This window comes from Ochotona curzoniae, unplaced genomic scaffold (genome assembly GCF_017591425.1).
Source record: "Ochotona curzoniae isolate NIBS_2020 unplaced genomic scaffold, NIBS_Ocur_1.0 contig_3332, whole genome shotgun sequence".
In the NCBI taxonomy this organism is placed as follows: domain Eukaryota; kingdom Metazoa; phylum Chordata; class Mammalia; order Lagomorpha; family Ochotonidae; genus Ochotona; species Ochotona curzoniae.
The window spans coordinates 7301058-7326739 of NW_024465816.1; the positions used below are offsets into that span (position 1 = coordinate 7301058).

A 25682-nucleotide genomic window follows, 5' to 3' on the forward strand; every position below is an offset into this window, starting at 1 on the left:
TGCTGCCACCCTGAAGTGTAAACTTCACAAAGCATCATCACACTGAGCTGTTGTGTAGCCAGTGGCCCCTCCACCCATTGACACAGCACCACGCTTGTGGTTTTTTTTAAAGATGTGAGAGGTGGAGTTATAGAGAGAGAGAGAGAATCTCCCATCTCCCCAAATGGCCACAATTGCAGGGACTGGGCCAAGCTGAAGCCAGGAACCTGGAGATTGTTTGGGGTCTCCCATGGGGGTGCAGGTGCCCAAGCATGTCTCTTGGGTTGCTTTCTCAAGGACATTGGCAGGAAGCTTGATCAGAAGTGAAGTCCCCAATATGAGATGATTATGTGGCACTGTGACCACAGCCCCTATTGCAATACTAACATTTTCTTTTTTTTTCTTTTAAGATTTATTTTTATTGGAAAGGCAGATATACAGAGAGAAACATCTTCTGTCCACTGATCCACTTCCCAAGTGATCGCAGTGGCTGGAGCTGAGCCGATCCGAAGCTAGGAGCCAGGAACCTCCTCCAGGTCTCCCACGAGGATGCAGGCTCTCCAAAGCTTTGGGTCGTCCTCGACTGCTTTCCCAGGCCACAGGCAGGGAGCTGGATAGGAAGCGGGACTGCCGGGATTAGAACCGGAGCCCATATGGGGTCCTGGTGTGTTCAAGGCGAGGATTTTAGCTGCCTGGACACGGCTCCGGGTCCAGTACTAGCATTTTCAAGGAGGTATTCCTGTAGGGTGATTTCTATTGGATGCCATTATTATTGAATGAGAACATCATACCTCACATAATTAATCCTGTAATATTGGAGAATTTGTTTCTAATACATCTACAAGGCATCCTCAGTGCTAGTGAGTAGAAACGTAACTCAAACTATTTGGCACAGTGATGGGCTTCGGAGACGTCCAGTCGAACTTCATCCCCTAAATGCCCTGTGCTCTAGGTCCTCGTCACGCGGGAAGCCCCAAGGATGCTCCTTGGGATGACAAAGAACCGCCGTGGGAGGGGCTGCGGTGCGTGTCAGCCCTCCACGCGCAGGGGGCGCTGTGGAACCCGCCGAGCCCTGCCTGGCGGCGCTCGCTCCGCCCGCCCGCTCGCTGGCCGCCGCGCGGTTTGGGGAAGTGTTTCTAGGGAGACGGCGCGGCCCAGTGCGCCTGCGCGGTGGGCGCCGCCCAGGGCGGGTTGACGGATCCCGGCGCTGGCCGGCGGAGAGCGAGTGTCCGCTGGTCCCGGGGAGCTGTGGGCGCCGGCTCTGCTCGCCCCATGCCGCGTCTGTGAGGCCGGCCGCCGGCCGACGACTCCCGGAGATGGAGCACATCCGGACGACCAAGGTAGCCGCTGGCCGCGTGGGGGCCCGGGGTCCCGGGCGGGCAGGGGCCTGGCCGCAGGCGGAGGGGCCGAGCCGGAGGGGAGGGCGGCTCTCCAGGCTTGGGGTGCGTGTGTGTGCGTGTGTGTGTGTGTGCGTGTGTGTGTGTGCTTTCAGCCGTTCCCGCCTTGAGGGCCGGAGCTCCAGCGCCTTCTCGAACGAGCCTTCCGACGCGGGGGGCTCATCCCCGGGCCCGCCTCGCCCTGCGCTGCCCTGCCCTGCGCTGCCCTGCGCCTTTCGGGTCTGCGCCTGTGAGCCAGCTTCGGCCGCAGCCCTGAGACACGGCCGTGTTAGTTGAGTTTATTAAATCCTCATTTGTGTGTGTGTGTAGAATATGTATTTTCCAGGCCGAAGCAGTAGCCTCTATCATGCCTTTTCTTTGGTTTTGAAGGCAGATTTTTTTTTTTTAAAGATGTGTTCATTTTTATTTGAAAAAGGCACATCCACAGTGAGGAGAAATCAGAAAGATCCTCCGCCCGCTGGTTCACTCCCCACGTGGCCTCCATGACTGGAGCTGTGCCAATCTGAAGCCAGGAGCCCGAGCCCCTTCCGGGTCTCCCACATGGGTGCAGGGTCCCATGGCGATGGGCCGTCCTCTATTGCTTTCCCAGACCACAAGCAGGGAGCCGGATGGGAAGTGGAGCAGCTGGGATATTAATTGAGCATCCATATGGGACCTTGGTACATGCAAGGCGAGGATTTACCCATTATGCTACTGCACTGGACCCCATCATCCGATTTCAAACTGAGAATTTGAAGGAAGTGACCTCAGAATATTACCAGGTTACTACTTGAGCTTTGGGAGGGAGAAGCCATACAGTTTGTTACATAGTGTCTGAGGATGGCCAGGATGACTGCAGCCCTAGCAGGCTTGCAGCAGAGCACACAGTAGGGAGGAGCAAAGCCCCTCGCTGTCAGTGGGTTGCTGCTTGTGTTAGACCTAGTGACGCCAGGGAGCCAAGTGCCTTCACTGTTCGCGGAGAATTGGACGTCTCTGTCTTTCAAGTAGTTGCCACCCTCTTCAGTGGTGCATATGGAGGAAGTAACTTCAGCACTGAGGTCACTGGCTTTTGAAGGTCAATGACAGATCAAGTAAATAACCAACCCAGCCGAGAACGAGAAGCGGGGAGCCAGAGGCAACCCAAGATCAAGGGCTCAAGTTTGTGCCCTGGTTTCAGGATTCCACGTGTTCATTCTACTGTAGCTGCATGCCTGGGGTTTCCTTCCGTGCCGGGTTGGGCCTCCTTCTGCATGTCTCATGTGCCCTCTGCAGTGCATAGCACACCATAGGAAATAACAAACACGGACTGAGTGCGGTCAACTGAAGCACTGCTCCTGGCTGAACGATAAGACAAAACCCTGGTTGGGGCAGCACCCTGGCACAGTAGGCTGAACCTCTGCTTGCGGTGCTGGTATTCCATAGGGGCCCTGGGGTGTGTCCCAGCTGCTCCACTTCCGATCCAGCTCCCTGGAGCGGAGGGTGGCTCAGGTCTTTGGCATCCTGCACATGCGTGGGCTCCTGGCATCTGATCAGCTTGGCTTTGGCCTCTGGGGCCATTTGGACAGTAGAACCAGTGGGTGGAAGATCTCTCTCTCTCTCTCTCTCTGTGACTCTGCCTTGCTAAAAGCCATGAGTCTTTATAAAAAGTGATTGGATGTGATATATGTTCAAGACCCCTTGTTAAGTCATTCCTCCTTCAACTTAGGAGAAGTTTTATGTATTTATTTATAAAAGATTTATTTGTATTAGAAAGGCAGTGTTACAACAGAGAAGGAGAGAGAAAGAGAGGAAAGGAGTAAGGGAGAGATAGAGAGAGAATCTCACACCCGCCCGTCGCTCCTCAGGCGGCCACAGTGGTTGGAGCTGGGCTGTTCCGAAGCCAGGACCAAGGAGCCAGGAGCTTCTTCCCAGTCTCCCACATGAGCGCGGGGGGTCTAAGCACTTGGACTTGGTGAGCACTCTGCTGTTCTCCCAGGCCATTGACAGGGAACTGGATAGGAAGTGGAGCAGCTGGGACTCCGACCAGGGCCCACATGGGCACTGTGGGCAGAGGCTTACTGTGTCACAACCTGGCACTGGCCCCTTTTTTCTTGCTTGTAGAGTGCTAGCCTCTGATTAACCTGGGACGCTCGCCACTGGTGGCTCCCCATCTGGTCTGCCGCTCCCCTTTAAGCAGCAGTCGGCTCTGTGACTGTCCTTGTCTTCGCAGTGGCCCAGGTCGGTGGTTTAGTAAGGGTCTTTGTACTGTATAAAGGATTCAGGGATTTCTGACCAGTTTCCTTTAAAAATTGTCATGTGCACTCCGTTATTATCCAGTGTTGGTTTTTTTTTTTCTTTTAAAGATTTATTTGTTTATTGGAAAGTCAGATACACAGAGAGGAGGAGAGACAGAGAGGAAGGTCTTCCATCTGATGATTCACTCCCCAAGTGACCACAACAGCTGATGCTATGCCAATCCGAAGCCAGGATCCAGGAACTTCTTCTGGGTCTCCCACATGGGTGCAGGGTCCCAAACCTTTGGGCCGTCTTCGACTGCTTTCCCAGGCCACAAGCAGGGAGCTGGATGGGAAGTGGAGCTGCTGGGATTAGAACCGGCGTCCATATGGGATCCCGTCGCATTCAAGGTGAGGCCTTTAGGTGCTAGACCACGCCTCCGGGCCCCAGGGTTGGTTTTCTAGCATGAGGAATAATTCCAAGTGAATGTTGTAGACTACGCGTAAACGGCTATCAGAAGGTACCGCTTACGGGCCAGGTCCTGCACAACACTGGGTAGACAGCAAGTTAGATGTGGACCTCATTATGCATTCTGATGATTGTGTGGACTCTTTCTTTTCTTAAAATTCCTGATCTGTTGGGAAAAGAGCTTATTCTTAAAAGATTGGTCGTTCACTTTTTGTTTCCATTATGCATAACCTTTTCCTGGACTTAATTTGCTGCAAAAATAATTGTGTTTCAAAACCCAGAATGGATCGCTTTAGCTTTTTACGTTTTCAAATTCTGTGCAATTTGGTCAAGAATTGACTGCAATATGATGTGACTCTGTAGTGAAGTGTACGGTTTTCAGACAGTTGTATAGAAAAGAGATAATCCCCGTTTTTTAAGGAACTTATATGTCAGCATTACCAATTATACAATGTTATAATTTTACAGGACTTACACGTTTACAGTAATAGGGTATTGTTGTTAATCTGTGAAATAACTTTGTCGGTTGGGCATTATCTGCACTGGGAGCTGAGGGAGAATTGGCTTAGAACAAAGGTGGGGAAGGCCCACAGAGTCACGTGATCTGGCCCTGCTCTTGCAACCTGCTGGCAGGACTTGAAATTCAGAACATCTAGAACAGACATTTCCAAGCTATCAACTGTGTGGCCTGCAAATGGTGTTGACAGAAGCTTAGAGAGTTTGAGTAACCCTGCCCAGTTAATTCACGCTCAGTAGTCAGGCCTGAACCAATTTTGTCTGACTCCGAAGACCGTGTCTGCTTCCTCCAGTGCCTCTCCAGTTTTAAATGTTTTGGTTAACCTTGTGTTACTGTTGATTTGAAAATACATCCTTATAATGAGTCTAAGATGCTTTTCTTTTACAAACCTTTTCTTGTCATAAATAAACCATATTTATGTTCCGTTACTGTTTTCATATTGTTGAAGGTTTCTAGCTTACTAACCAGAACTTACCAGCTTAAGTAATTTAGCTGATTGTTAACTAAGTGACTCTAGTTTTAAACTTGAGGAACAGGTGTTCGTCCTATTTGATGACAGTGGTTTACTGACTATAGCATCAGGAAGTCTGTCAAGTCCTGGAGTCTTCCACGCCGCTGCCCGTCGCGTGGAGTTCTCTTCTTGCCGTGATGAGATGGTCTTGCCAAGAAGCAGTAAGAGATGTGCAGACAGTTCTTAATGCTGCCCTGCTCCTCAGCTTGCCAGGCTCCAGCACTGTGGCTGACATCATCTCTTGCTGTTGAACGGTATTGCGCTGTCTGTGGATGGGACTTTACAAAGTGGAGAAACATTTCCTGAGCTGGAAATGAAAGGTTGCTTTCTAGGCTTTGTTATAGAGATGGACTGCCTGTTTTATTCTATAGCTTACTCTCGCTTTTTGCCATTAAAAGATAAGACTGTACCTGGACATGGGAAAGACCATGCTTTCTTTTAGGAGGAGGGAAGGAGATACAAAGTTAACAATGGATTGAGACAAATGACATTGTATAAATTGTCTTGAGAACTAGTGCCAGTTCAGTGGTTCCTGAATGCTTTTCCCCAAGTCATGTACTGTTTTGACTGTAGCTAAGATTGCCCCATTTTACACGTGAGGAAACTGAAGTAAGCAGAATTTAACAAGAAACACTGCCCGGCCCCGCGCAGTTAGCTCCACTGAGAAAGAGTGGGGGCCAGAAGTTGGATCCAGGTCTTTGTCAAAGCAGGCTTGCTCTCTTCTGTCTCGAGGAGTAATTATGTAATCAAGATATCTGAATAGATGAGGTAGTCTGCAGAGGAGGGAGTGTTTGAGAGAAACGTGGCTCTTAAGCTTTGTCTAATAGCTGGCTAATTATGAGGCCTACAGCCAGGGAAAAGACCCGATCCGCGGAGGTGGGTTTGGAAGTGGTCAGGGTTAGGTAATCATTGGCGTTTTCTCTTGTGGATGAGTTTGCACAAGGTAGTGTGTGTTGTCTGTAGGGAACCGCAGGAGCGTTGAGCTCTGGTAGCGCTTGCCACGGGGCGGGCAGAGGAGGAGCTGAGAAGAGTAATGTGGCTGAAATTGGAATAGTGAGTCACCGATGGGCGGAGCAGGTTGCCATGTCCTATTTCCCTTCCACACATCCTCCTGTCTTCACTCTGCTGCTCCTTCCTTCCTCTGGCTGCTGTTCTAGCTTCCAGGGACTGGGGCAGCCAACGGGAGGTCTCTCTTTTTCTCTCTTCAAATTAAATAAGCAGGGTCTTTTAATGTGGGATTGGGGGCAACACTTGTACATCTGGTAGTTGGATGACTGGTTTTGGTTGGTTGGTGTAGAAGGTGAGCACAGGCTTGAAGCTGGTGAGGGAGAGAGCTGTGTTCCCGTGGAGGGCACGGCCTGGTGGGGCAGTCCTGGTTGCTGAGAACCAGCAAGGCCAGGGCGGAGAGAATGAAAGCTAGCAAAGGAGAAGTTACTGTCAGTACTGTTACCTGAGATAGGAAGGCAGCGGGGAATGGGAGCTGTGTTTAGGGCTAAACAAAAGCTCAGTGTCTGCTGGATCAGGAGCTGAGCTTGGTGGCCCTGTTCCCTTTTAACAGGCTCGTGAGCTTTTGTTTGATGTTTTATGCAGCCAGACGCTGCTCCAGGAACCGGGGACACATGAACAAAACAACCTAATCTCTGCCCTCTGCCTGTCCTTTCCTTATGATGTCAGCCTGATGTACAGATCGTGTAGCTTAGCAGAATTCCGGGGGAGCAGGACTCTTCTTCTAAGAGTCCCGAGTGAGTACTTTGCCATAGGTTGGTCACGGAAGTTTGACTTGAAGACGATTGGTGATGACTTTCTATGCCAGAGGTTGCTTCTCCCACCTTGGCGTAACTGTTCTGTGTGAGTCGTTCCCTGGTTTTCCATCTCCAGTTGTGTGACCCATGGAAATTTGAACTTGTTGTTTAGACCAGCGAGGGTGCTTGTTAGTGTTGTCTCACAGTTGGCAGCGGTTTCACTGAGAGTCGGCCGAGGCTGCCCCTGGCCAGCCCTCGCTATGTTCCCCAGCGCCTTTCTCCTTATCTCATCCTTTCCCCCGTCATTGTTCTTTCAAAGCCCTTTGCCTCTTCTCCATTTACTTTTTTCCCCTATGATGAGACCTGTAGTATTCTTTTTTAAAAAATTAAATAAGGCCAGTTGAGGGTGTTTTTTTTTTTCCTTTGTAATTTGTTTTTGAAAGGCGGGAGATCGCTTCTTGGCCTTTTGGCTATGATCAAGTGAAAAGTGTGGGGGAACGGGGGACCTGTCCTCTGTGTCGCTGCGGAAGTGCTTGTAATGCTTTCCGGTTCAAGCCAGCAGTCGGGAGTGCAATCTGGAGGTCTCTGGTAGCGAACCACCACCTGCTCCCTCCCAGGAGGCATGGTAGCAAGCAAAGCATTGCGACAGGAGTCCGGATGGGAACTCAGGGATTGGGTCATATGAGCTGAATCCAAAGAGGAAGCTTAGCTGCTGGGCCAGATGCCTGTCATTTAGGAATCTTAGCACTGAATCTGGAGTGCTTGTGTGATAGCAACTTGAAAGACTGGAGTTGTTTCCTGAACAAATCTGGCTTAAAACACTTCTAAGAGGGTCCGGTGCGATAGCGGGGTGATTAAGGTGCTCACCTTAAATGTGCCAGGATCCCATGTGGGTGCCGGCTCTGGTCCCAGTGGCCACACTTCCCATCTGGCTCCCTGCTTGTGGTCTGGGAAGGCAGTGGAGGAAGGTCTAAGGCCTTGGACACCCACGTGGGAGACCCAGAGGAGCTCCTGGCTACTGGCTTTGGGTTGGCTCAGCTCCAGCCGTTGCAGCCACTTGGGGAGTGAATCAGCAGATGAAAGATCTTCCTTTGTGTCTCTCTTCTTCTGTATATTCGCCTTTCCAATAAAAATAAACAAATCTTTTTTTTTCTTTTAAAGATTTATTTGTTTATTGGAAAGTCAGATATACAGAGAGGAGAAGAGGAGGAGAGACAGAGAGGAAGATCTTCCATCCAATGATTCACTCCCCAAGTGAGCGTAACGGCCGACGCTATGCCAATCCGAAGCCAGGAGTCAGGAGCCTCTTCCGGGTCTCCCACACGGGTGCAGGGTCCCAAGGCTTTGGGCCGTCCTCGACTGCTTTCCCGGGCCACAAGCAGGGAGCTGGATGGGAAGTGGGGCTGCCGGGATTAGAACCGGCGCCCATATGGGATCCCAGCGCGTTGAAGGTGAGGACTTTAGCCGCTAGGCCACGCCGCCGGGCCCAAAATAAATAAATCTTAAAAAAAAATTTCCAGGAAAATTGGGGAAACCTGTCACAACATTTGCAAAGTACTCTTGGTTCCTGGTGAAAGGGGAAGTGTCCAGAAATTAGGCTGTTTTTAGAAATTGGCCAAGTCTGTGGTTTGAAATTTATATGCCAATGATTTTGACAAAGGGTAAAAAATCCTATTTCTCGTTTCTGTTTCCGACGCTGGGGGGGGAGACAGGCAGCACAGATCAGATCTCTTGGTTCTTTCTCAGACACGCATTTTCTCCAGAACCTTAGTCTAAGTACTACATGATGTGTAACAGTTTCAGGTTAATTTCATTTGTGTGTTATGTCCATATGGAGATTGCACTATTGAAGCAGTTATATATAATGATTTTTCTGCCATTTCTTTTCTTGATCTGAATAGGATTCACATTTATTAACGCAGTGAGTGACACTCAGTTATAGTGAAGGCATCCTTTGTTTTTTCTCAGACTTAGTTTCCTTGCGTGTCATCTGACAAGTGGACATTTTTAAGAAACACCTTTTTCCAGTTTCTTCTCACATCAATTTTGTTATTACCCGTAAGTGACTTGCTCCCTGGTCCTGATGCGCAGGTACTACTAGCTCTCTCAGTCATTGTGGATGGCGTTTGATCTGATTGTCCTTACCAACTCAGTATTGGAATTGCAAGGATCTTAAAAACTTCCTGGCTGTGTCCATCGTGATAGCCTAGTAGCAAAATCCTTGCCTTGCATCTGCTGGGATCCCATGTGATATCCCATCCAGGTCCCTGCTTGTGGCCTGAAAAAGCAGTAGAGGACGGCCCAAGACCTTAGGACCCGGCACCCACGCAAGAGACCTAGAAAAAGCTCCTGGCTCCTGGCTTCGGATTGACTCAGTTCCGGCCTTTGTGGAGGGTTGGGGAGTGCACCAGTGCATGGAAAATCTTCCTCTCTGAATCTCCTCCTCTTCGTATATCTGCCTTTCCAATCAGAATAAACAAATCTTAGAAAGTAAATAAGAAAGACAACAATAATTTAAAAAAAAAAACCTTCCAGGTCACTACTAAAAACCTCTATTTTTATGCTTTTATCTACAGATTATTTTTTTTAATTTATTTATTTTTATTACAAAGTCAAATATATAGAGAGGAGGAGAGATAGAGGAAGATCTTCCGTACGATGATTCACTCCCCAAGTGAGCGCAACGGCCGGTACCGTGCCGATCCGAAGCCAGGAGCCAGGAACCTCCTCCAGGTCTCCCACGCGGGTGCAGGGTCCCAAAGCTCTGGGCCGTCCTCGACTGCTTTTCTAGGCCACAGGCAGGGAGCTGGAAGGGAAGTGGAGCAGCCATTAGGACTATGGGATCCTGTTGCATGTGAGGTGAGGACTTAAGAAAGCCACTAGGCTACTATGCTGGGCCCACTACAGTAATTGTTTTTTTTTTTTAAGTTTTATTTATTTGTTTTAATTGTTATTAACACTGTATTATGTGATACAGTTTTATAGGCACTGGGATTCCTTCCACCCCTCCCACAACCCTCCCCCCATGGTGGATTCCTCCCACCTTGCTACATAACCACAGTTCAAATTCAGTTGAGATTCCTTCATTGCAAGCATATACCTAGCATAAAGTCCAGCATCTTATTGTCCAGATAAGTTCAGTGGCCTCTTGGGGAGACTTTCTCTGATCTGAAGGTAGAGCTAACAGAGTAAAGTTCCGGTCAGTTAAAATCCCCAACAAAATATCAGCATCAATATACAATGTTATGGAATTAATTGACATAGTATTGAGTAAACAATATGTTAAAAATAATGCAAGTTCAATTCTTCAAAACACCTGGGTTGAGACAGTATCAATGACAGGCTCAAAAAGTAACAAACAACCAAACAAAAATTACAGGTTAAATCAAGGCAAACATGTGGTATCTAACCTTTTGGGATTCGCTCATTTCCCTTAGCATTATAGTTTCCAGTTGGGCCCATTTAGCCACAAAGAACTGCATTTTGTTTTTTTTAGTAGCTGAGTAGTATTCCATGGAGTAGATGAACCAAAGCTTTCTTATCCAATCTTCTGCTGATGGGCATTTCGGTTGCTTCCATGTTTTTGCAATTACTGATTGTGCTGCTGTGAACATAGGGATGCATGTTGGTTAGTAATTGTTGAAATAGTTATTTGAACTCTATATATTTTTAGAAAAATAGCAGCAAAACTTTTGACATTTATTATTTCACTGAAGATTACTGTTCTTATTTTGTAGGTGAGGAAATGAGACCCAGCAGGCTGACCTTCAGTTGGCAGCCAGTCAATTTTGAGTGAATTAGTAGACTTTTTCCTGATACTGTATATTTATAAACATGCTGATCAACGGCATTTCTGTATGTGCTTGTAATGCATTTGTGCATTTCAAAGGGTTGAAGTTCTTATTTTTTTAAGATTTATTTTTATTGGGCAGTCAGATACACAGAGAGGAGAGGCAAAGAGGAAGATCTCCCATCTACTGATTCACTCCCCAAGTTTCCGCAATGGTTGGAGCTGCGTTGATCTGAAGCCAGGAGCCAGGAGCTTCTTCCAGGTCTCCCATGTGGGTGTAGGGTCCCAAGGTTTTGGGCTGTCCTCGACTGCTTTCCCAGGCCACAGGCAGGGAGCTGGATGGGAAGTGGAGCTGCCGGGATTAGAACCAGTGTCCATATGGGTTCCCGGCATGTGCAGGGTGAGGACATTAGCCACTAGGCTGCTGGGCAGGGCCCAGTTTTTTTTTTTTTAATATTTATTTTTTGTTTTTATTGGAAAGTAAGATATACAGAGAAGGGGAGAGATAGAGGAAGATCTTCTGTCCACTGACTCATTCCTCAAATAGTCATGATGGCCGGACCTGCGCCAGTCCGAAGCCAGGAGCCCCAATCCTCTTCCAGGTCTCCCACACAGGTGCAAGATCCCAAGGCTTTTGGGCTGTCCTTCACTGCTTTCCCAGGCCAGAAGCAGGGAGCTGGATGGGAAGTGGGGCCACTGGGATTAAAACTGGCACCCATATGGGATCCTGGTATGTGCAAGGTGAGGACTTTAGCCACTAGACTATTGCACCAGGCCCAAGGCTGATGTTCTAATGAACTCTTTAAAAAAAAAAAAACTTAAAAGATTTATTTATGTATTTATTTTTAAAGATTTATTTTTATTGGAAAGTCAGATATACAGACAGGAGGAGAGACAGAAAGGAAGATCTTCCATCTGATGGTTCACACCCCAAGGGGCTGAAATGGCTGCAGCTGCGCAGATCTGAAGCGACAACCCTGGAGCCGCTTCTGGGTCTCCCACATGGGTGCAGGGTCCCAAGGCTTTGGGCCATCTTCAACTGCTTTCCCAGGTCAGAAGCAGGGAGCTGGATGGGAAGCGGGGCCGCCAGGATTAGAGCCGGTGCCCATAAGGGATAAAGGTGAGAACTTTAGCCATCTGACTATCATGCTGGCCTCTTTATTTGTATTGGAAAGGCAGAAAGAAAGACAGAAGAAAATCTTCAATTCTCAGGTTTTTTTTCTGCCTGCCAACAGGTCCCAAGGTCTCTGAGTGGGAGGCAAGGTGCTCTTTGGGCATAAGAAGCACCGGGACAAGCTGGTGAGGAATGTCTGCTTTAGTGTGTACAGGTTATAGCTTATAAAGATTCAGGAAGTGGTGGGCAGGAGGACATCTTCCGGCAACCCACCCCCCCAATCCTCCTCTCCTCCCTGCCTACCAAATACACTGTCATTGGCTATATGACATGTCTGTTTCCCTCGATCTTCCGGTCGTGTGAGAAGTCATGTTCTATGTGTGTTCCTTTTGACCTTCTAGCTGTGTGAGAAGTCACACTCCACATGTAGGCCTGGGACCTGTACCTGTAAGCTTTAGGCCATACCCACCAGGTAGCAGGGCATTTCCCACATTCAGTTTGCTGGCTCATTCCCCAAGTGGCCGCAGTGAGCTGGAGCTGATCCAAAGTCAGGAGCCAGGAACTTTTTTGGGTCTCCCATATGGGTGCAGGGTCCCAAGGCTTTGGGCCGTCCTCTACTGCTTTTCCACATCACAGGCAGAAAGCTAGATGAGAAATGCACCAGTCAAGATATGAACCAGCGTCCATATGGGATCCTGGCATTCACAAAGTGAGGATTTAGCCACTGAGCCATTGTGCCAGGCATGGAGCTCCTCTTTTTAAAGTGGGATATGTAGGTAAGTTAGGGCTTTGGTGTTTGAGAAAAGAATCAAAAGATAGAGAAGGCAGTTAACTTAGGTGATTAACCGTAAGAGGAATTAATTTGGAGCTTGTATGAGTTGCCTAAGCATCGCCTCTGATGACTGGACTTGAGGGGGACCTGAGGATTGTTTCTACTTTAGCGGCCTTTTGGAGACAGTTGAGGTGAACACCTGGGCTTTGCGTCTTGGGTGTAGTTGACCAAAATTAAAAGTTGTAATCAAGGAATTTTCCTATAGGTTTTATCTAAACTATATTGGAAATCAGGAAAAAACTCTTGAGAGTTAAGTATTTTCAACCTGAAATTTCCATCATGACTGAGATGTAGCTAGAAAGAACTGTGTAGTGTTGTAGTATTATACAGCTCTAGAGGAAAAGTGATTTTTGTTTTGTTGTAATTGACTGGATTGAATAAAGAACTGAAAGTCTAGAAGTTTGCTTCTAGAAAATAAAGCTTACTGTAATTGTATGTTCCAGCGTGTCTACTGGTTTTTTTGTGTTACTCATTTATTCATGAGTTACTCATTGAATACCTACTCTCCTACTGTTTAGGAAAAAGGTAGCAGAAAAAAATGAGAAATGGTGTAATGGGTTGAAAAACCATTCTGTTGGGCCTGGCACAATAGCCTAATGGCTAAAGTTTTTGTCTTGCCTGCGCCGGCATCCCATATGGGTGCCGGTTCTAATCCCAATGGCCCCACTTTCCATCCAGCTCCTTTCTTGTGGCCTGGGAAAGCAGTTGAGGATGGCCCAAAGTCTTAGGTTCCTGCACCTGCTTGGGAGACCTGGATGAAGCTCCTGGCTTTGGATTGGCACAGCTCCAGCCATTGCGGCTGCTTGGAGAGTGAATCAACGGACAGAGGATCTTCCTTTCTGTCTCATCCAAAGTCTGTCTGACTTTGCAATAAAAATAAAATAATTTTTAAAAAAAGAATCATATTTAGGAAGCCCATGTGAGGAATGAATCCTGAGGGACATTCAACGACAAAGCTACTGTACTTGCAAGCAAGTAAGACCTGGTGGTTTAGAGGGAAGAGACCTGAAGATCTTTATGGGTCAGACTGATGCACCAGCCTATGTGGGAGCCCTGGGTTGGGCTTGTTAGCATAGAACATGGCTGACTACCACACGCCAGTGCACATGCAAGCTGTGGCTTGGGGCATGTCTAGCATGGCTAGATCCCAGTACAGTACCTGACAGTGAGTGTTGGATCAGGGAATGGGTCACGTCAGACTGGGACATGACACCAACTAGCAAGCAAGAGAACCAGGTCTGGGGGTAGATTCTGTGGGGGATGAGTAGGCCCAACCCTATGGAACTACAATTCCCACTAGTTAGCTTGAGAGTTGGGATGGTGATGGGCTGAGCTAGGTGTGATCATGTAACTTGCCAGCTCTCAACAGTGTTGGGGCTGGGAGCAAGTGGAGCAGGTCCAGGCTGCAGCACTTGCATGAGCACCCTAAAACAGGGTGTGGGGTGGGCCAGGCCACACCAGTTCATACAAAGGCTGGACGGATAGGGCAGACATGATGGGTAAGGTCCAAGCACCCGCTGACATGGCATGAGATCTGGGTCTGGGAGTGACCTCCTGAATAGGGGAACCTGGGAAACTCCCCTAGTGGGTCATAACTTCCACTGATGAGCATGCGGTTCAGACCTGGGTATTGGGTAAGCTGGTTAGAGTAGTTCCATCCATAGACAAGTGTGTGAATTAGTTTTGGAAGGGGGCAGATCGGGTGGGGCGAAGCAGTCCATATCCCACTGGCAACTGCAGAAACCAGGATGGAGTGCAGGTCATGCTGGGCTAGGCTATCATACTCACTGGTTTGCATGAGTCAGGGATGAGAGCAGACTGAGCAGGACTAGGTTGTAGCACCGGCCAGCGAGAGCTGGGACTAGGGGCTGACTGGACTAGGCCAGGCCAGACTGCAGCTTCTAAAGGCAAGGGCCGAGACAGGGGAGGAGGTGTGTCGAACTGAGAGCAACCACTGGCACGCGTGTGATCTGTGCTGGGATCAGGCCTGGTTGGGATGCTAAGGGGGTGTCCTGGCTGGTTGTGGGTTCACTGGTGAGCACAGGGGCCAGAGTGGGGGCTGCATTCTGGTCTGAAGTCACTATACTTTGGAAGTCACTATTTTGTGATGTGGTTTTTTTTTTTTTTTTTTTTTTTTTTCTGTGATGAGCAAGGGGGAAATATATATGGAGCAAAGTATAGAACGAATGAAAATGATTAGCTCTCTGGTTTTGAAGATCTACACAATTTAAAGAACTTATATATACCTGCTGCTGTTTCTGTAAATTAAACTGCTTTCATAGTAACTTAGTGGGTAGTGGTTATTTACTTTCCCCTACCCCATCAAGGGTGAATATCACCGAATTTCAAGTAGTTTGTCTTGTACACATTCCTGCCTAACTCTGATCACCGTCTCCAGCATCGGCTCTGTGTGTGTGTGTGTGTGTGTGTGTGTGTGTGTACACATTAGCAAAGCCGTGCTGTGTTCCTCCTTGCCTCAGACACTAAGTCTACGCAGCGGACATCACCCGCACAGGGATGTCAGAGCTGGGGAGGACCACAAAGCTGAGGCCTGAGTGAGGGATGCATTCTGAGAGGTCTTCCTGTTACAGGGCCAGGTGGCAGTGAGCTTTGAAGACGGCTTTGCAGTCAGTGGAGCGCAGGCTGCCCTGTTTTGGACGGAGGGGCAGACTGAGGAAAGCCCAGAGCTGGACATTGAACAGCTGTTGTCTGGGCTTGGGCCCGGAAGGAGAATATGAATTTGAACTGGAGTTTCTGGCTTAATTTTTCTGTTAGTTGCTGTTATAACTCTAGGTGATAATTTATTGCTTGATTTTCAGCTTTAAGAAGAAAAGAGTGGGCCCGGCGCGGTGGCGCAAGTGGTTAAAGGTCCTCGCCTTGCACGCCCGGGATCCCATATGGGCGCCGGTTCTAATCCCGGCAGCCCCGCTTCCCTTCCAGCTCCCTGCCTGTGGCCCGGAAAAGCAGTCGAGGACGGCCCAAAGCTTTGGGAACCTGCACCCACGTGGGAGACCCGGAAGAGGCTCCTGGCTTCGGATCGGCATAGTATCGGCCCGTTGCGCTCACTTGGGGAAGATCTTCCTCTCTGTCTCTCCTCTCTGTATATCCGCCTTTCCAATGAAAAAATAATAAAAATAAATATTTAAAAAAAAAAGAAGAAAAGAGTGATTTTTGGATTTACAAAATGTGTTTACTTACTTACATCATATCTCCTTGTTTTCTCCCCTGTAATATTTGTGTTAATGTTCTTTATAACATTCCTCTCTATTGCTTATATCTGAAACTATAAAAATAATATCTATTCTGTCATATGTTCCCCCAAGAGATTTATGAAGTTACCTTTCGGCATTAAGTAAGCTCATAGTTTTGGGACAGAGGGAAGGGACAATTGAAAATGGCACATGTACACCCTGGGATAACAAGTTCATACTGTTTTTGAAAGGAGAAATAACTGCTGTTTCTTTTTTAGGTTGAGCAAGTAAAATTACTTGACCGGTTCAGTACCAACAACAAGTCGTTGACAGGAACGCTCTATCTCACGGCCACACATCTGTTGTTTATAGACTCTCACCAAAAAGAGACTTGGGTAAGGACTGTTCCCGGACCGCTTATATGCTAGCGGTGGGCATGACCGTTCACTGTGCGTTACAGGGAATGCGTGTGACAGAGTTCGGAATCACTGGCTGCTCCTCTCAGCCAAGCGTGTTCAGTTAGCAGATCACGCCTGACCTCCCTTTTTCTTTTCTTCTTTATGTTTGTCCTGTTTGAAAAGCACAGAGATGCAGAGAGAGAAAAGTTGTCTTCCACCGACTGGTTAGTCCTTAAATTTCTGCAGCAGCTGGAGCTGTACTGGGCCAAGCTGGAGCCGGAGCTCTGTGCGTCTCCCATGTGGGTGGTGGGGACGCGGGTGCTTGAGCCGTTACATGCGTTAGCAGGAAGCTGGTTCAGAACCAAGAATCGCAAGAGGCATCGTAATAACTGCTAAATATCCTCCCTCCCCTTGGCCCACCTTCTAATAAATCATTGATGCCATTTTTCATCTGGTATCCTTTTATAAAATACCAGATTCTCTCCCCCCCCACCCCCACCAAAGATTTATTACAGAGAGAGAGAGAGAGAGAGTTCTTCCATCTTCTGGTTTACTCCCTAAATGGCTGCTATGGCCCGAGTTGGGTTGGGCTGAAGCTGGGAGCCAGGATCTTCTTTAGGGTCTCCCATGTGGGTGCAGGGACTCAAAGACTTGGGCCATCCTCTGATGTTTTCCTAAGCCATTGGCAGGGAGCTGGATCAGATGTGGCGCCTTGGGACATGAACCAGTACTCATGGCAGATGATAGCACAGCAGGCAGACACTTAAGCTGATATGCCACCATGCCAGGCCTAGCATTATAAAATACTTACTTTTTTAATTTTGGAAAATTAATAATCATACACATATTAGAGCACATGGATTTGGGATATTCTGTCATATTTTTATAACAAATTAGAAGTAGGACATTTTTTCTGTAGTATAAATGTTACAGAATAACTGCTTAAATACAAATGTGTATGTATATAGACCTGTGTGTGTATACATCTTAGATATCCATGTGCATTCGAAGTATACTTTGATATACGTGCAAGTGTACTTGAAAATGTAAACATGCGTGTATTCAAATCTAATGTTTGTATAGAATTTCTCTGAAATATTTGCTAAAATATAGCTAAAATTACTGGGTCTTGGGTGAGCACATTGAGTCTTTCTAAGTATGCTCTCTAATATTTCAATATTTATTTCCCAAAAATGATTTTCCAGTTCATTCTTTCCACCAAAGTGTTACACACTGTTCAGAATCCCCAGCAGCATGACAGTCCTTCCCTTTCTCTGAGGAGAGCGCTTACCGAACCTGCAGCGATTGTCTGAAGCTGCGAGCAGTCCTCAGCTGTACCTCTGCTGTGCTTTTCCTGTTCTTCTTAGTGTAGATCTTAGCAAGCATATACTGTGTATATATGTATATTTCTGGTCCTTATTGAGATCTTTCCTGTTTACTTGAAGAAGGGGATTCTTGGCTTCTTTTTGGTATGTCTGATTTACCAACGTCAGTCCTCTTGCGTTTGGGGCCATCATTCTATGGAACAAGAGTTGCTTGAACACTTACACTGCAATACCACGAGAGCCGTTCTGATAATGGAGACAGCCTCTAAGTGACACATGGGCGATGCCTAAGATTGGGATGAGTCATGTCTCTGGCAGGAGGAAAAAGGACAGCGTAAACTTTTACTAGGCTGTTTAAAACAATGTACAACTTAACACTATGTCTTAAAGTTTTTTAAGTTTACTTGTTGGGGCTGGAGCAGTGGTGTAACTGACTAAACCTTCGCCTGCTAACTCTGGCATGTCATCCCCCAGTGTGGTGCTGTCCCGGCTGTTCCACTTCTGATCCACCTTTCTATGTGTGGCCTGGGAAAGAAGCAGAGGATGGTCCAAGTCTTTGGGACCTTATTTCCACTTGGAACAGGGGGAAGAAGTTCGTGGCTCCCAGCATTGGATCAGCTCAGGTCTGGCTGTTGCAGCTGTTTGGGGGAGTGAGCCAGTGGATGGAAGAACTCTATTCCTCCTCTCTCTGTAAAACCTGTCTTTAAAGGAAAAACAAATAAATCTTCAAGAAAAAGAAAAGACCTTGCATGTTGTATATTACTGAAATTTTCTATTTATTTGAAGGCTGTGGTTGACCTTGGGTAGCTGGGACTTCAGATAAAGGAGAATGTTGTGTTATCCGCGTAGGGTTCTTGCCTTTCTAGTGGATGTGCAGTTGTGATGTTTTTAGCTCTTCCTGTTTCTTTTGTCTTCGTTTTAATACCTGGTGAGATAACGTGTGTGACAGGTAGCTTTGCCCAGTGTGTTGCTTGTCTTTAGGTGTTTCTGTGTGTGCATTTTTGATGTTTGAGTGGTCCTCTCCCATACCCCCGTGCCTTTTTTTCCCCCAGATTTATTTATTTTACTTGAAAGTCAGAGTTTCAGAGATAAAACAAAAGAGGAAGGGAGGGAGACAGAATTTTCCATGCACTGGCTCACTTCCAAATGGCTGCAGTGGTCAGAGCGGGGCTGGTCCAAAACAGGGAGAGGAACTTCTTCCAGATCTCACACATGGGTGCTGGAGCCCAAGTTCTCGGGAGGTCCCGTACTGCTTTCCTAGGCCAAAGCAGGCAGCTGGGTCAGAAGTAGAGCACCCAGGACTCAAACTTATTAGTAATGTGAGGTATTTTGGTGTATGGTGTGGCATTAGGTTTCAGTTTTGTTTTTTTCATATGATGGCCAGTACAATTTATTGACCATTTTGTGCCATTGATCTTTATATTAGCTCTACCATAAATAAAGCTTCCATGTACATGAAGGTCTCGTCCTCTGTTCTACCCTTTTTGGTACATTGGCATACCAGTATTGTGTTCCTTATTGACTAGCGTTCTTTGTCACACAGGCAGCGCAGAATAGTGCAGGGATCCTCAGCCGCGTTCTGGGTAGCTCTGGGTTCAGGTGCTTCCTCTGTTGCCTCCTGTTAGGTGACTGCCATAAATAGATGAATGCTTGGCTGAGACTGGCGCTGAGCCTGTCAAAACAGGAGGGCTGGGTCTGCTCTCCACACTGCCATCTGTCCCTTTAGAGAAGAGGTGTAATGCTGATTGCCTGGAATCTGGCCTTACTCCTTAAGTAGTGCTCTCAGGCAAGCTGCAGAAGTAGACATTCACTGTAGAACTCCTCATTGCTCTTGTAGTAAATTCTAGGAAGTAAAGTGCAGGTGAATATGTAGTTAAGAACGTGGAGAGAACTTCCTTGGGGAAGGCTTGCGAGGGATGCGAGTCTTCTTGATGATACAAGGACTGGAAACAGGATTTGGGATTCCTAGGAGAAGTAGAGTGACAGTATCTTAGTTCGTGGGAGTAATTTAGCTGTGTGTACCTGCTAAGGAGCTTGAAACATCTGAGCAGCCCAAGAGGGTGTTACTGGAACATCCTGAGCGGCTTGGTGAGGGATTTGAATGAGGCTGGAGAAGTGGGAAGTGACTAGATTGGCTCTTTTCTAAGATTGCTTTTTAAATGTTCATTTGACTGTCTTAAACAAAATGGGTTAGAAAATTCAGAGGCGGTATTTAGAGATAATTTAGGGAGTTACTAAAGTAGCTCCAGTGAAAAGCATGGGGGCATTGCAGCTGTGGAAGTGGCCATTGGGATGGAGAATAGGCACCTTAAACTGAGATTTTGAGAGCTGTAATATTTAGGGTTTGATGATGTATTGAATATGTGAGGTGAGGGAGGAAGGTTCTAAATCACCCTCATTCTGCTTCAGGCACTCAATCTTTTTTTTTTTTTTTTTTTTTTTTTAGATTTATTTATTTTCATTGGCAAGGCAGATTCACAGAGAAGAGAGACAGAAAGATCTTATATCCGCTGGTCCTCTCCCCAAGCGGCCACAATGGCCAGAGCTGGGCCAATGCAAACCCAGGAGCCTCCACCAGGTTCCCCACGTGGATGCAGGTCCTATGGCCTTGGGCCATTCCCCACTGCCCTCCCAGGCCACAAGCAGGGATCTAGATGGGAGATGGAGCAACCAGGACACGAACCGGCTCCCACGTGGAACCTCGGGCATGCAAGGCGAGGATTTAGCCACTATGCTTTTTGCAAGGCCAAACACACAATCCTTTAAAACTGTTCAGTTTGAGCGTGTGGTATTTGACATTTGATGCTCTGAGGACACATTCTTAACATGTGTGCGTTGTGGATGACAACATGTATGTAGTGCTCTCTAGATTGATGACTTAAATGTTTTTCACCATAGATATTGCACCACCACATTGCCTCAGTAGAGAAACTTGCCTTGACTACTTCTGGATGCCCACTTGTCATTCAGTGCAAGAACTTCAGGATTGTGCATTTCATTGTTCCCAGAGAACGAGATTGCCATGATATTTACAACTCCTTACTGCAGCTGTCAAAACTAGGTATTATGCTTGGAAATGTACTTGTTTAGTTTTGAGATTGGTTATCCAAAGTTCTTTATAGAATGTCTGTGTATTGCAGTCAGTCCTTGTGCACTGTGTCTCCAAACATTGTCCTAGGAATCATTAGAATGTATGAATTTTAAGCATGGTGTCCAAAGAAGGGTAGTGATAAGCAAAAAGTGAATATTCATAATCAGACCTCAGAAACCATAGATTTAGACTATACTGTTGGAGCAACATGGGAACATGGGGAAAATCTGTCGGCGGGGGCGGGGGGGGTTTGGGGCGGGGAATCCCAGTCTATACAAAATTGTACCACAAAATTCAGAAATTCAAAATAGAAATATAACAGCAATGACAAAAAAAGAAACTATAGCTTTATACCAATGCTTTAAATTATTTTGGTAGCAAGTAGCACAACATTTTTAAAAAGTGGATTTCCACAATCACAGAGAATGACTTGGAAATTGATGCTACTATGTGAAAAATTAAGGAAGGTGAAGGTCCTCTGTTGAGTGTGACTGAAATGATTGACAGGTTATGGTCAGAAATGTGGAAGTCGAGCAGAGGGACCAGAGAAAGTGAACCCTGTTTTACCCAGAGGTGAGAGGACACAGCCTCCAGAGAGCACCCTCACTGCCGTGTCCTCAGGGTCTGGAGGTGTGCTTGCAGTAGGGTGTGCATTTCAGCCGCACAGCCTGGTTGCAGGCTGGGCTGAATGAGCGATGGGGAAGCAGATCTGTGACCACTCTTCTCTCAGCACACCAAACCTGTGATGTCCCTGTGTCCCGTGTTAAGCAGGAGCCTGCAGGAAACGTGGTCCTGTGACTCCAGGTCTGCGCAGTCCGGAGTTCAGTGCGCCCACGGCCAGTTTGGGCCAGTTCTCTTCTGGAGTGGCCAGCATTATTTTGTCCTAGATGTCTTCTGTAGTCTTTCATTGCAACGTTTAGTCTTTCCATTTTAGATCTCATTTGGGAAAAGTAGTAAGTTTAAATAACTATTTGTGTTTGTTTCATTTTACTTATTTTTTAAGATTTATTTTTATTGGAAAGTTGGACATATAGAGAGAAGGAGAGACAGAAAGGAAGAGCTTCCATCCAGTGGTTCACTCCCCAAATTGCCAGTCTGAAGCCAGGGGCCAGGAGCCTCTTCCTAGTCTCCTACCGGGTGCAGGGTCCCAAGGCTTTGGCCCATCCTCGACTGCTTTCCCAGACCACAGGCAGGGAGCTGGATGGGAAACAGGGTTGTGAGGATTAGAACTGGCACCCATACAGGATCCTGGTACGTGCCAGGCAAGGAGTTTAGCTGCTAGGCTACCACTCTGGGCCCTACATTTTACTTTTAAGAAAAAGTATTTTAACATGTTTATTTAATGATAGTAGTAAATGACTTGCTGATCAGATTGATATATTTGTCTTTAGGTATATTTATTTGCATCAAAGAACTTAGAAGAGAGAAAGCTCAAATATGTCCAACTATCACTGAAGATTTTGAGGAAAAAAGTGGAGGAAAACTGAAAAATTGCTGGAATTTGTAGTGTATGGTTTTAACATTTTACATTTTGTGTTCTATAGCAAAATACGAAGATCTTTATGCATTCTCTTACAATCCTAAACAAAATGACTCAGAACGACTACACGGTTGGCACCTCATTGACCTTGCTGAGGAATATAAGAGAATGGGAGTGCCAAATTCCAATTGGCAGTTGTCTGATGCCAACCGAGAATACAAGGTAATTCAGTCACCTTTTGGAGAAATTGAGCAAAGTTGTCTTTATATTGCAGTTTTCTGTTCTTGCATTTAATGTTTAAGGTTTTGTTTTGTTTTAAATTTGAAATGCAGAGTGACAGAGACAGACGGAAATAGAAGGGGAAGTGTCTCGTGTCTGCTCCCCAAAGGGCCTCAGGAGCCAGAACTGCGCTGGGCTGGAGCTGGGAGGCGGGAAGTCCGTCCTGCTGGAGCCAGGACTGTGCTAGGCTGGAGCTGGGAGGCGGGAAGTCCGTCCTGCTCTCTAGAATGGGTGGCAGGAGCCCGAGTGCTTGGGCCGTCCTCTCTGGCTTTCCCAGGCGCACTAGCCAGGAGCTGAGACAGAAGCAGAGCAGCTGGTCTTCCAGCTGGCCCTCCAGTATGCCAAAGCATGGGTTCTGTGTTTAAAGGGGTTTTTTTTTTTTTTAAGATTTATTTTATTTTTATTGGAAAGGCGGATATACAGAGAGGAGAGACAGAGAGGAAGATCTTCCATCCGATGATTCACTCCCCAAGTGAGCGCAACGGCTGATGCCATGCCGATCCGAAGCCAGGAGCCTCTTCCAGGTCTCCCACGTGGGTGCAGGGTCCCAAAGCTTTGGGCCGTCCTCGACTGCTTTCCCAGGCCACAGGCAGGGAGCTGGAAGGGAAGTGGGGCTGCTGGGATTGGAACCGGCGCCCATATGGGATCCCGGGCGTGTAAGGCGAGGACCTTAACCACTGCGCCACCGCGCCGGGCCCATGTTTAAAGGTTTTTAAAGGTTTAAAAAAGATTTTTTATTTGAAAGGGAGTAGTGAAGATAAAGAGGGGATGAGAAAGGGAGAGAACAAGAGAGATCTTCATCCACTGGTTTGCTCCCCAGATGGCCAGAAGTGTAAGGACTGGACCAGGAACTCTGTCCAGGTCTCCAGCATGGATGGCAGGGGCACATGGTCTTGGGCATCCATCCACTGTGTTTCCCAGCGTATCAGCAGGTCTCCAGCATGGATGGCAGGGGCACACGTCCTTGGGCCGTCATCCACTGCGTTTCCCGGCATGTCAGGAGGAACCTGGATTGGAAGCTAAGCGGCAAGGGCTTAAAGTAATGCTTCAGGATTGGGAAACTAACATCTGTGCCACAATGCTGTCTCCACGTCATGGTTTTTGAACTCTGATAAAGTGTTTATGTTTTAATTGATATTTACAGATTTGTGAAACTTATCCTAGAGAACTTTATGTTCCCCGGATAGCAAGCAAACCAATAATTGTTGGTAGTTCCAAGTTCCGGAGCAAGGGAAGATTCCCAGTTCTTTCTTACTATCATCAGGACAAGGAGGTAAGAACCTTTTGTTTGAATTGTACAAATGTAGTATTAGTTCCACTTCATGTTTAGATATACAGAAGAACACTGATTTTAACTGAGGTCATTATTTTAATGTTGCTGTTAGAGATGTGCGGACTTTTCACTTACTTGCATTTTTGAAGTTTTGAAACAATGCTGCCTTAAAGCGTAGAGGCCTTCTCCTTGTTGTCTTCCTTTTTCATCCCTCCTTTCCTTCCAGTGGTGACTTCAAAGTAATGGAATTCATGAACAGATAGGTTTGTTTTCCCCCCTGTACTGCTCATTTGATCCTGCTTTTGGGACAGTGGAGTTTGACAAACCAACCATGGAGAGAAGGAGGCGGGGTATCCAGCTTTTATTTTCATAGCTCTTTGTGAGGTCAGAGGTTTTATGACATAAACAGTGAAGCATGACTCTTTACACTGACGTACAATAATGGAGACTGCTTATTGCCGTCAGTCTTAATTTTGGTAGCGTGCTGACAATGAGACCAAGAGTGTTGTATGTGTAGAATTTTATATGCGTATCCTCATATCTAAGATAAGCTGTGTTAATTACCTATGCCTTTTTCTGTTCATCTTTGAGAGCCAGAACGCACACATCCCCATTCAGCTGTTAGTTCCTTCAGTGGTAGGCATGTGCCAGGGCTAAAGTTAAGGACTGGGAACTCATTCCAGGTCTCCTGTGTGGGTGACAGGCACCCAGTTTCTGGTACCTCCATTGCCGCCCGCTGGAGTCCGGCTCAGCAGGAGGCAGAGCCGACCTGGGCTCACATACTTCAGTGTGACACACTGACATGTAACTGGCTGCGCGCCCACTGCTACCGTAACCGTCATGGGGAAACTGAAATTATAGAAGATAAATTACTTTCCCGTAGCTTTCCGCAAGTAACTTTAGTCACTTAATGCTATTTCCGATTCCCAGTTGTTTGTGACTTTTTATTTTTCCTCTGGAGAAAATAAAAACTTTAGAAACTTCTTTCTGTTGTTTTGAGTTTTCACAGTGATGTGCCTTGGCTGGTTTTTTATATTTCATCTGATGGAAAATTGCTTTTTCAATTTTTGCAGTAGTCTTCTTTCTTGTTACTACTTTTTGTTTTTTAACTTATGTGGACTGACAGTTGGGCTTCCTGACATAAATGTCCACTTGCCTTAGCTTCTTCTACTTGCAGTCTCTGTTTTCTGGAAGATTTCCTTAACCTTATTTCCATTCTATCTCAGGAATCACTTATTTTTCCAGTAGCTAAGAGTTCTTTCCTATTTTCTGGAAATATTCTAGACAGGTTTTCTTGGGTGTTATGTCTTAGTTCTCTGTGTTAGGAATGAGCCTGCGGTAGAGACTCTTCGGCTTCCACTTCAGTGGTGGTGTTTGCTTTTCCCTCAGAGCAGCTCTTTGTCTATTGTTTGGTTTTATGTCTTTCGAATTTCTGGTTAGGGGCTGGGCTCTCATTGAAGCTGACAAATTTCTGTTCATCAGCAGTCCATCTTTGGATTCTTTCTGCTGTGTAGGTTGGTTTCATTGAAGAAGAATGATCTAATTTTATGATAAATTGTGTGATATGTCTGGCTGTTAGCATGTCCCCCGTGTTAGCGTGAAGTGCGTGTCCCCTGTCCTGTTTCGTAGGCTTTTCTTTTAATCTATCTGCTCCTGAGGGTGTTGGGCCTTGCCCATAGCTCTGCCTGCCGTCTGGAACCTTCAGGCGAGTCCTCTTCATCAAGGAGCCTTTGTCTCTAGGTGAGGGAGGCTCTGAGGGGCCCGCACCAGTCCTGACACTGCACTCAGTCCGTTTTGCTTTAACAGAATCCTGCTCAGGCTTTCAGAGGTACCTATTCCTGAGCCTCTCAAAGCCCTTGCTTCTCGTTGACTTTAGGAGTAGGCAACTTTCTTTGTTGAATTGATTATCATTTACTAATCTGCCACCAGCTCCCCAGATCTGACTGACATCCCCATTCTTGTTTGTTTTCCCATTTTCTTTTCCCACGGTCTTATGTATTTTAAATATATTTAGTTGGATTTTGAAATGGAGAATAAGTAAAAGCTAAACAAAAGCTTCATATACTAAGTCATGGAAAGGTTACTTAGTTATAGCCCCAGTT

The 25682-nt window shown here is 46.7% G+C and overlaps 1 protein-coding gene and 1 long non-coding RNA gene across 3 annotated transcripts in view; one reads left to right on the forward strand and one right to left on the reverse strand.

The window, feature by feature from the left end:
* Window positions 1-1180: 1180 nt before the first annotated feature.
* Window positions 1181-25682, forward strand: part of MTMR6 (myotubularin related protein 6) — a 39186-nt gene continuing 14684 nt past the window's right edge. For both annotated transcript variants that reach the window (XM_040979873.1, XM_040979874.1), the window contains exons 1-5: window positions 1181-1319; window positions 16013-16129; window positions 20356-20518; window positions 22093-22250; window positions 23452-23580. In XM_040979873.1, the coding sequence (XP_040835807.1) occupies window positions 1296-1319; window positions 16013-16129; window positions 20356-20518; window positions 22093-22250; window positions 23452-23580 (591 nt within the window). In that variant the 5' untranslated portion in view covers window positions 1181-1295. The remainder of the gene's footprint in view (window positions 1320-16012; window positions 16130-20355; window positions 20519-22092; window positions 22251-23451; window positions 23581-25682) is intronic.
* LOC121156261 lies at window positions 12289-22948 on the reverse strand. Its single transcript, XR_005883838.1, has 3 exons — window positions 22879-22948; window positions 19350-19352; window positions 12289-12323 (listed from the first exon to the last, which is right to left on the reverse strand). It is a non-coding gene; the product is annotated as an uncharacterized LOC121156261 (long non-coding RNA).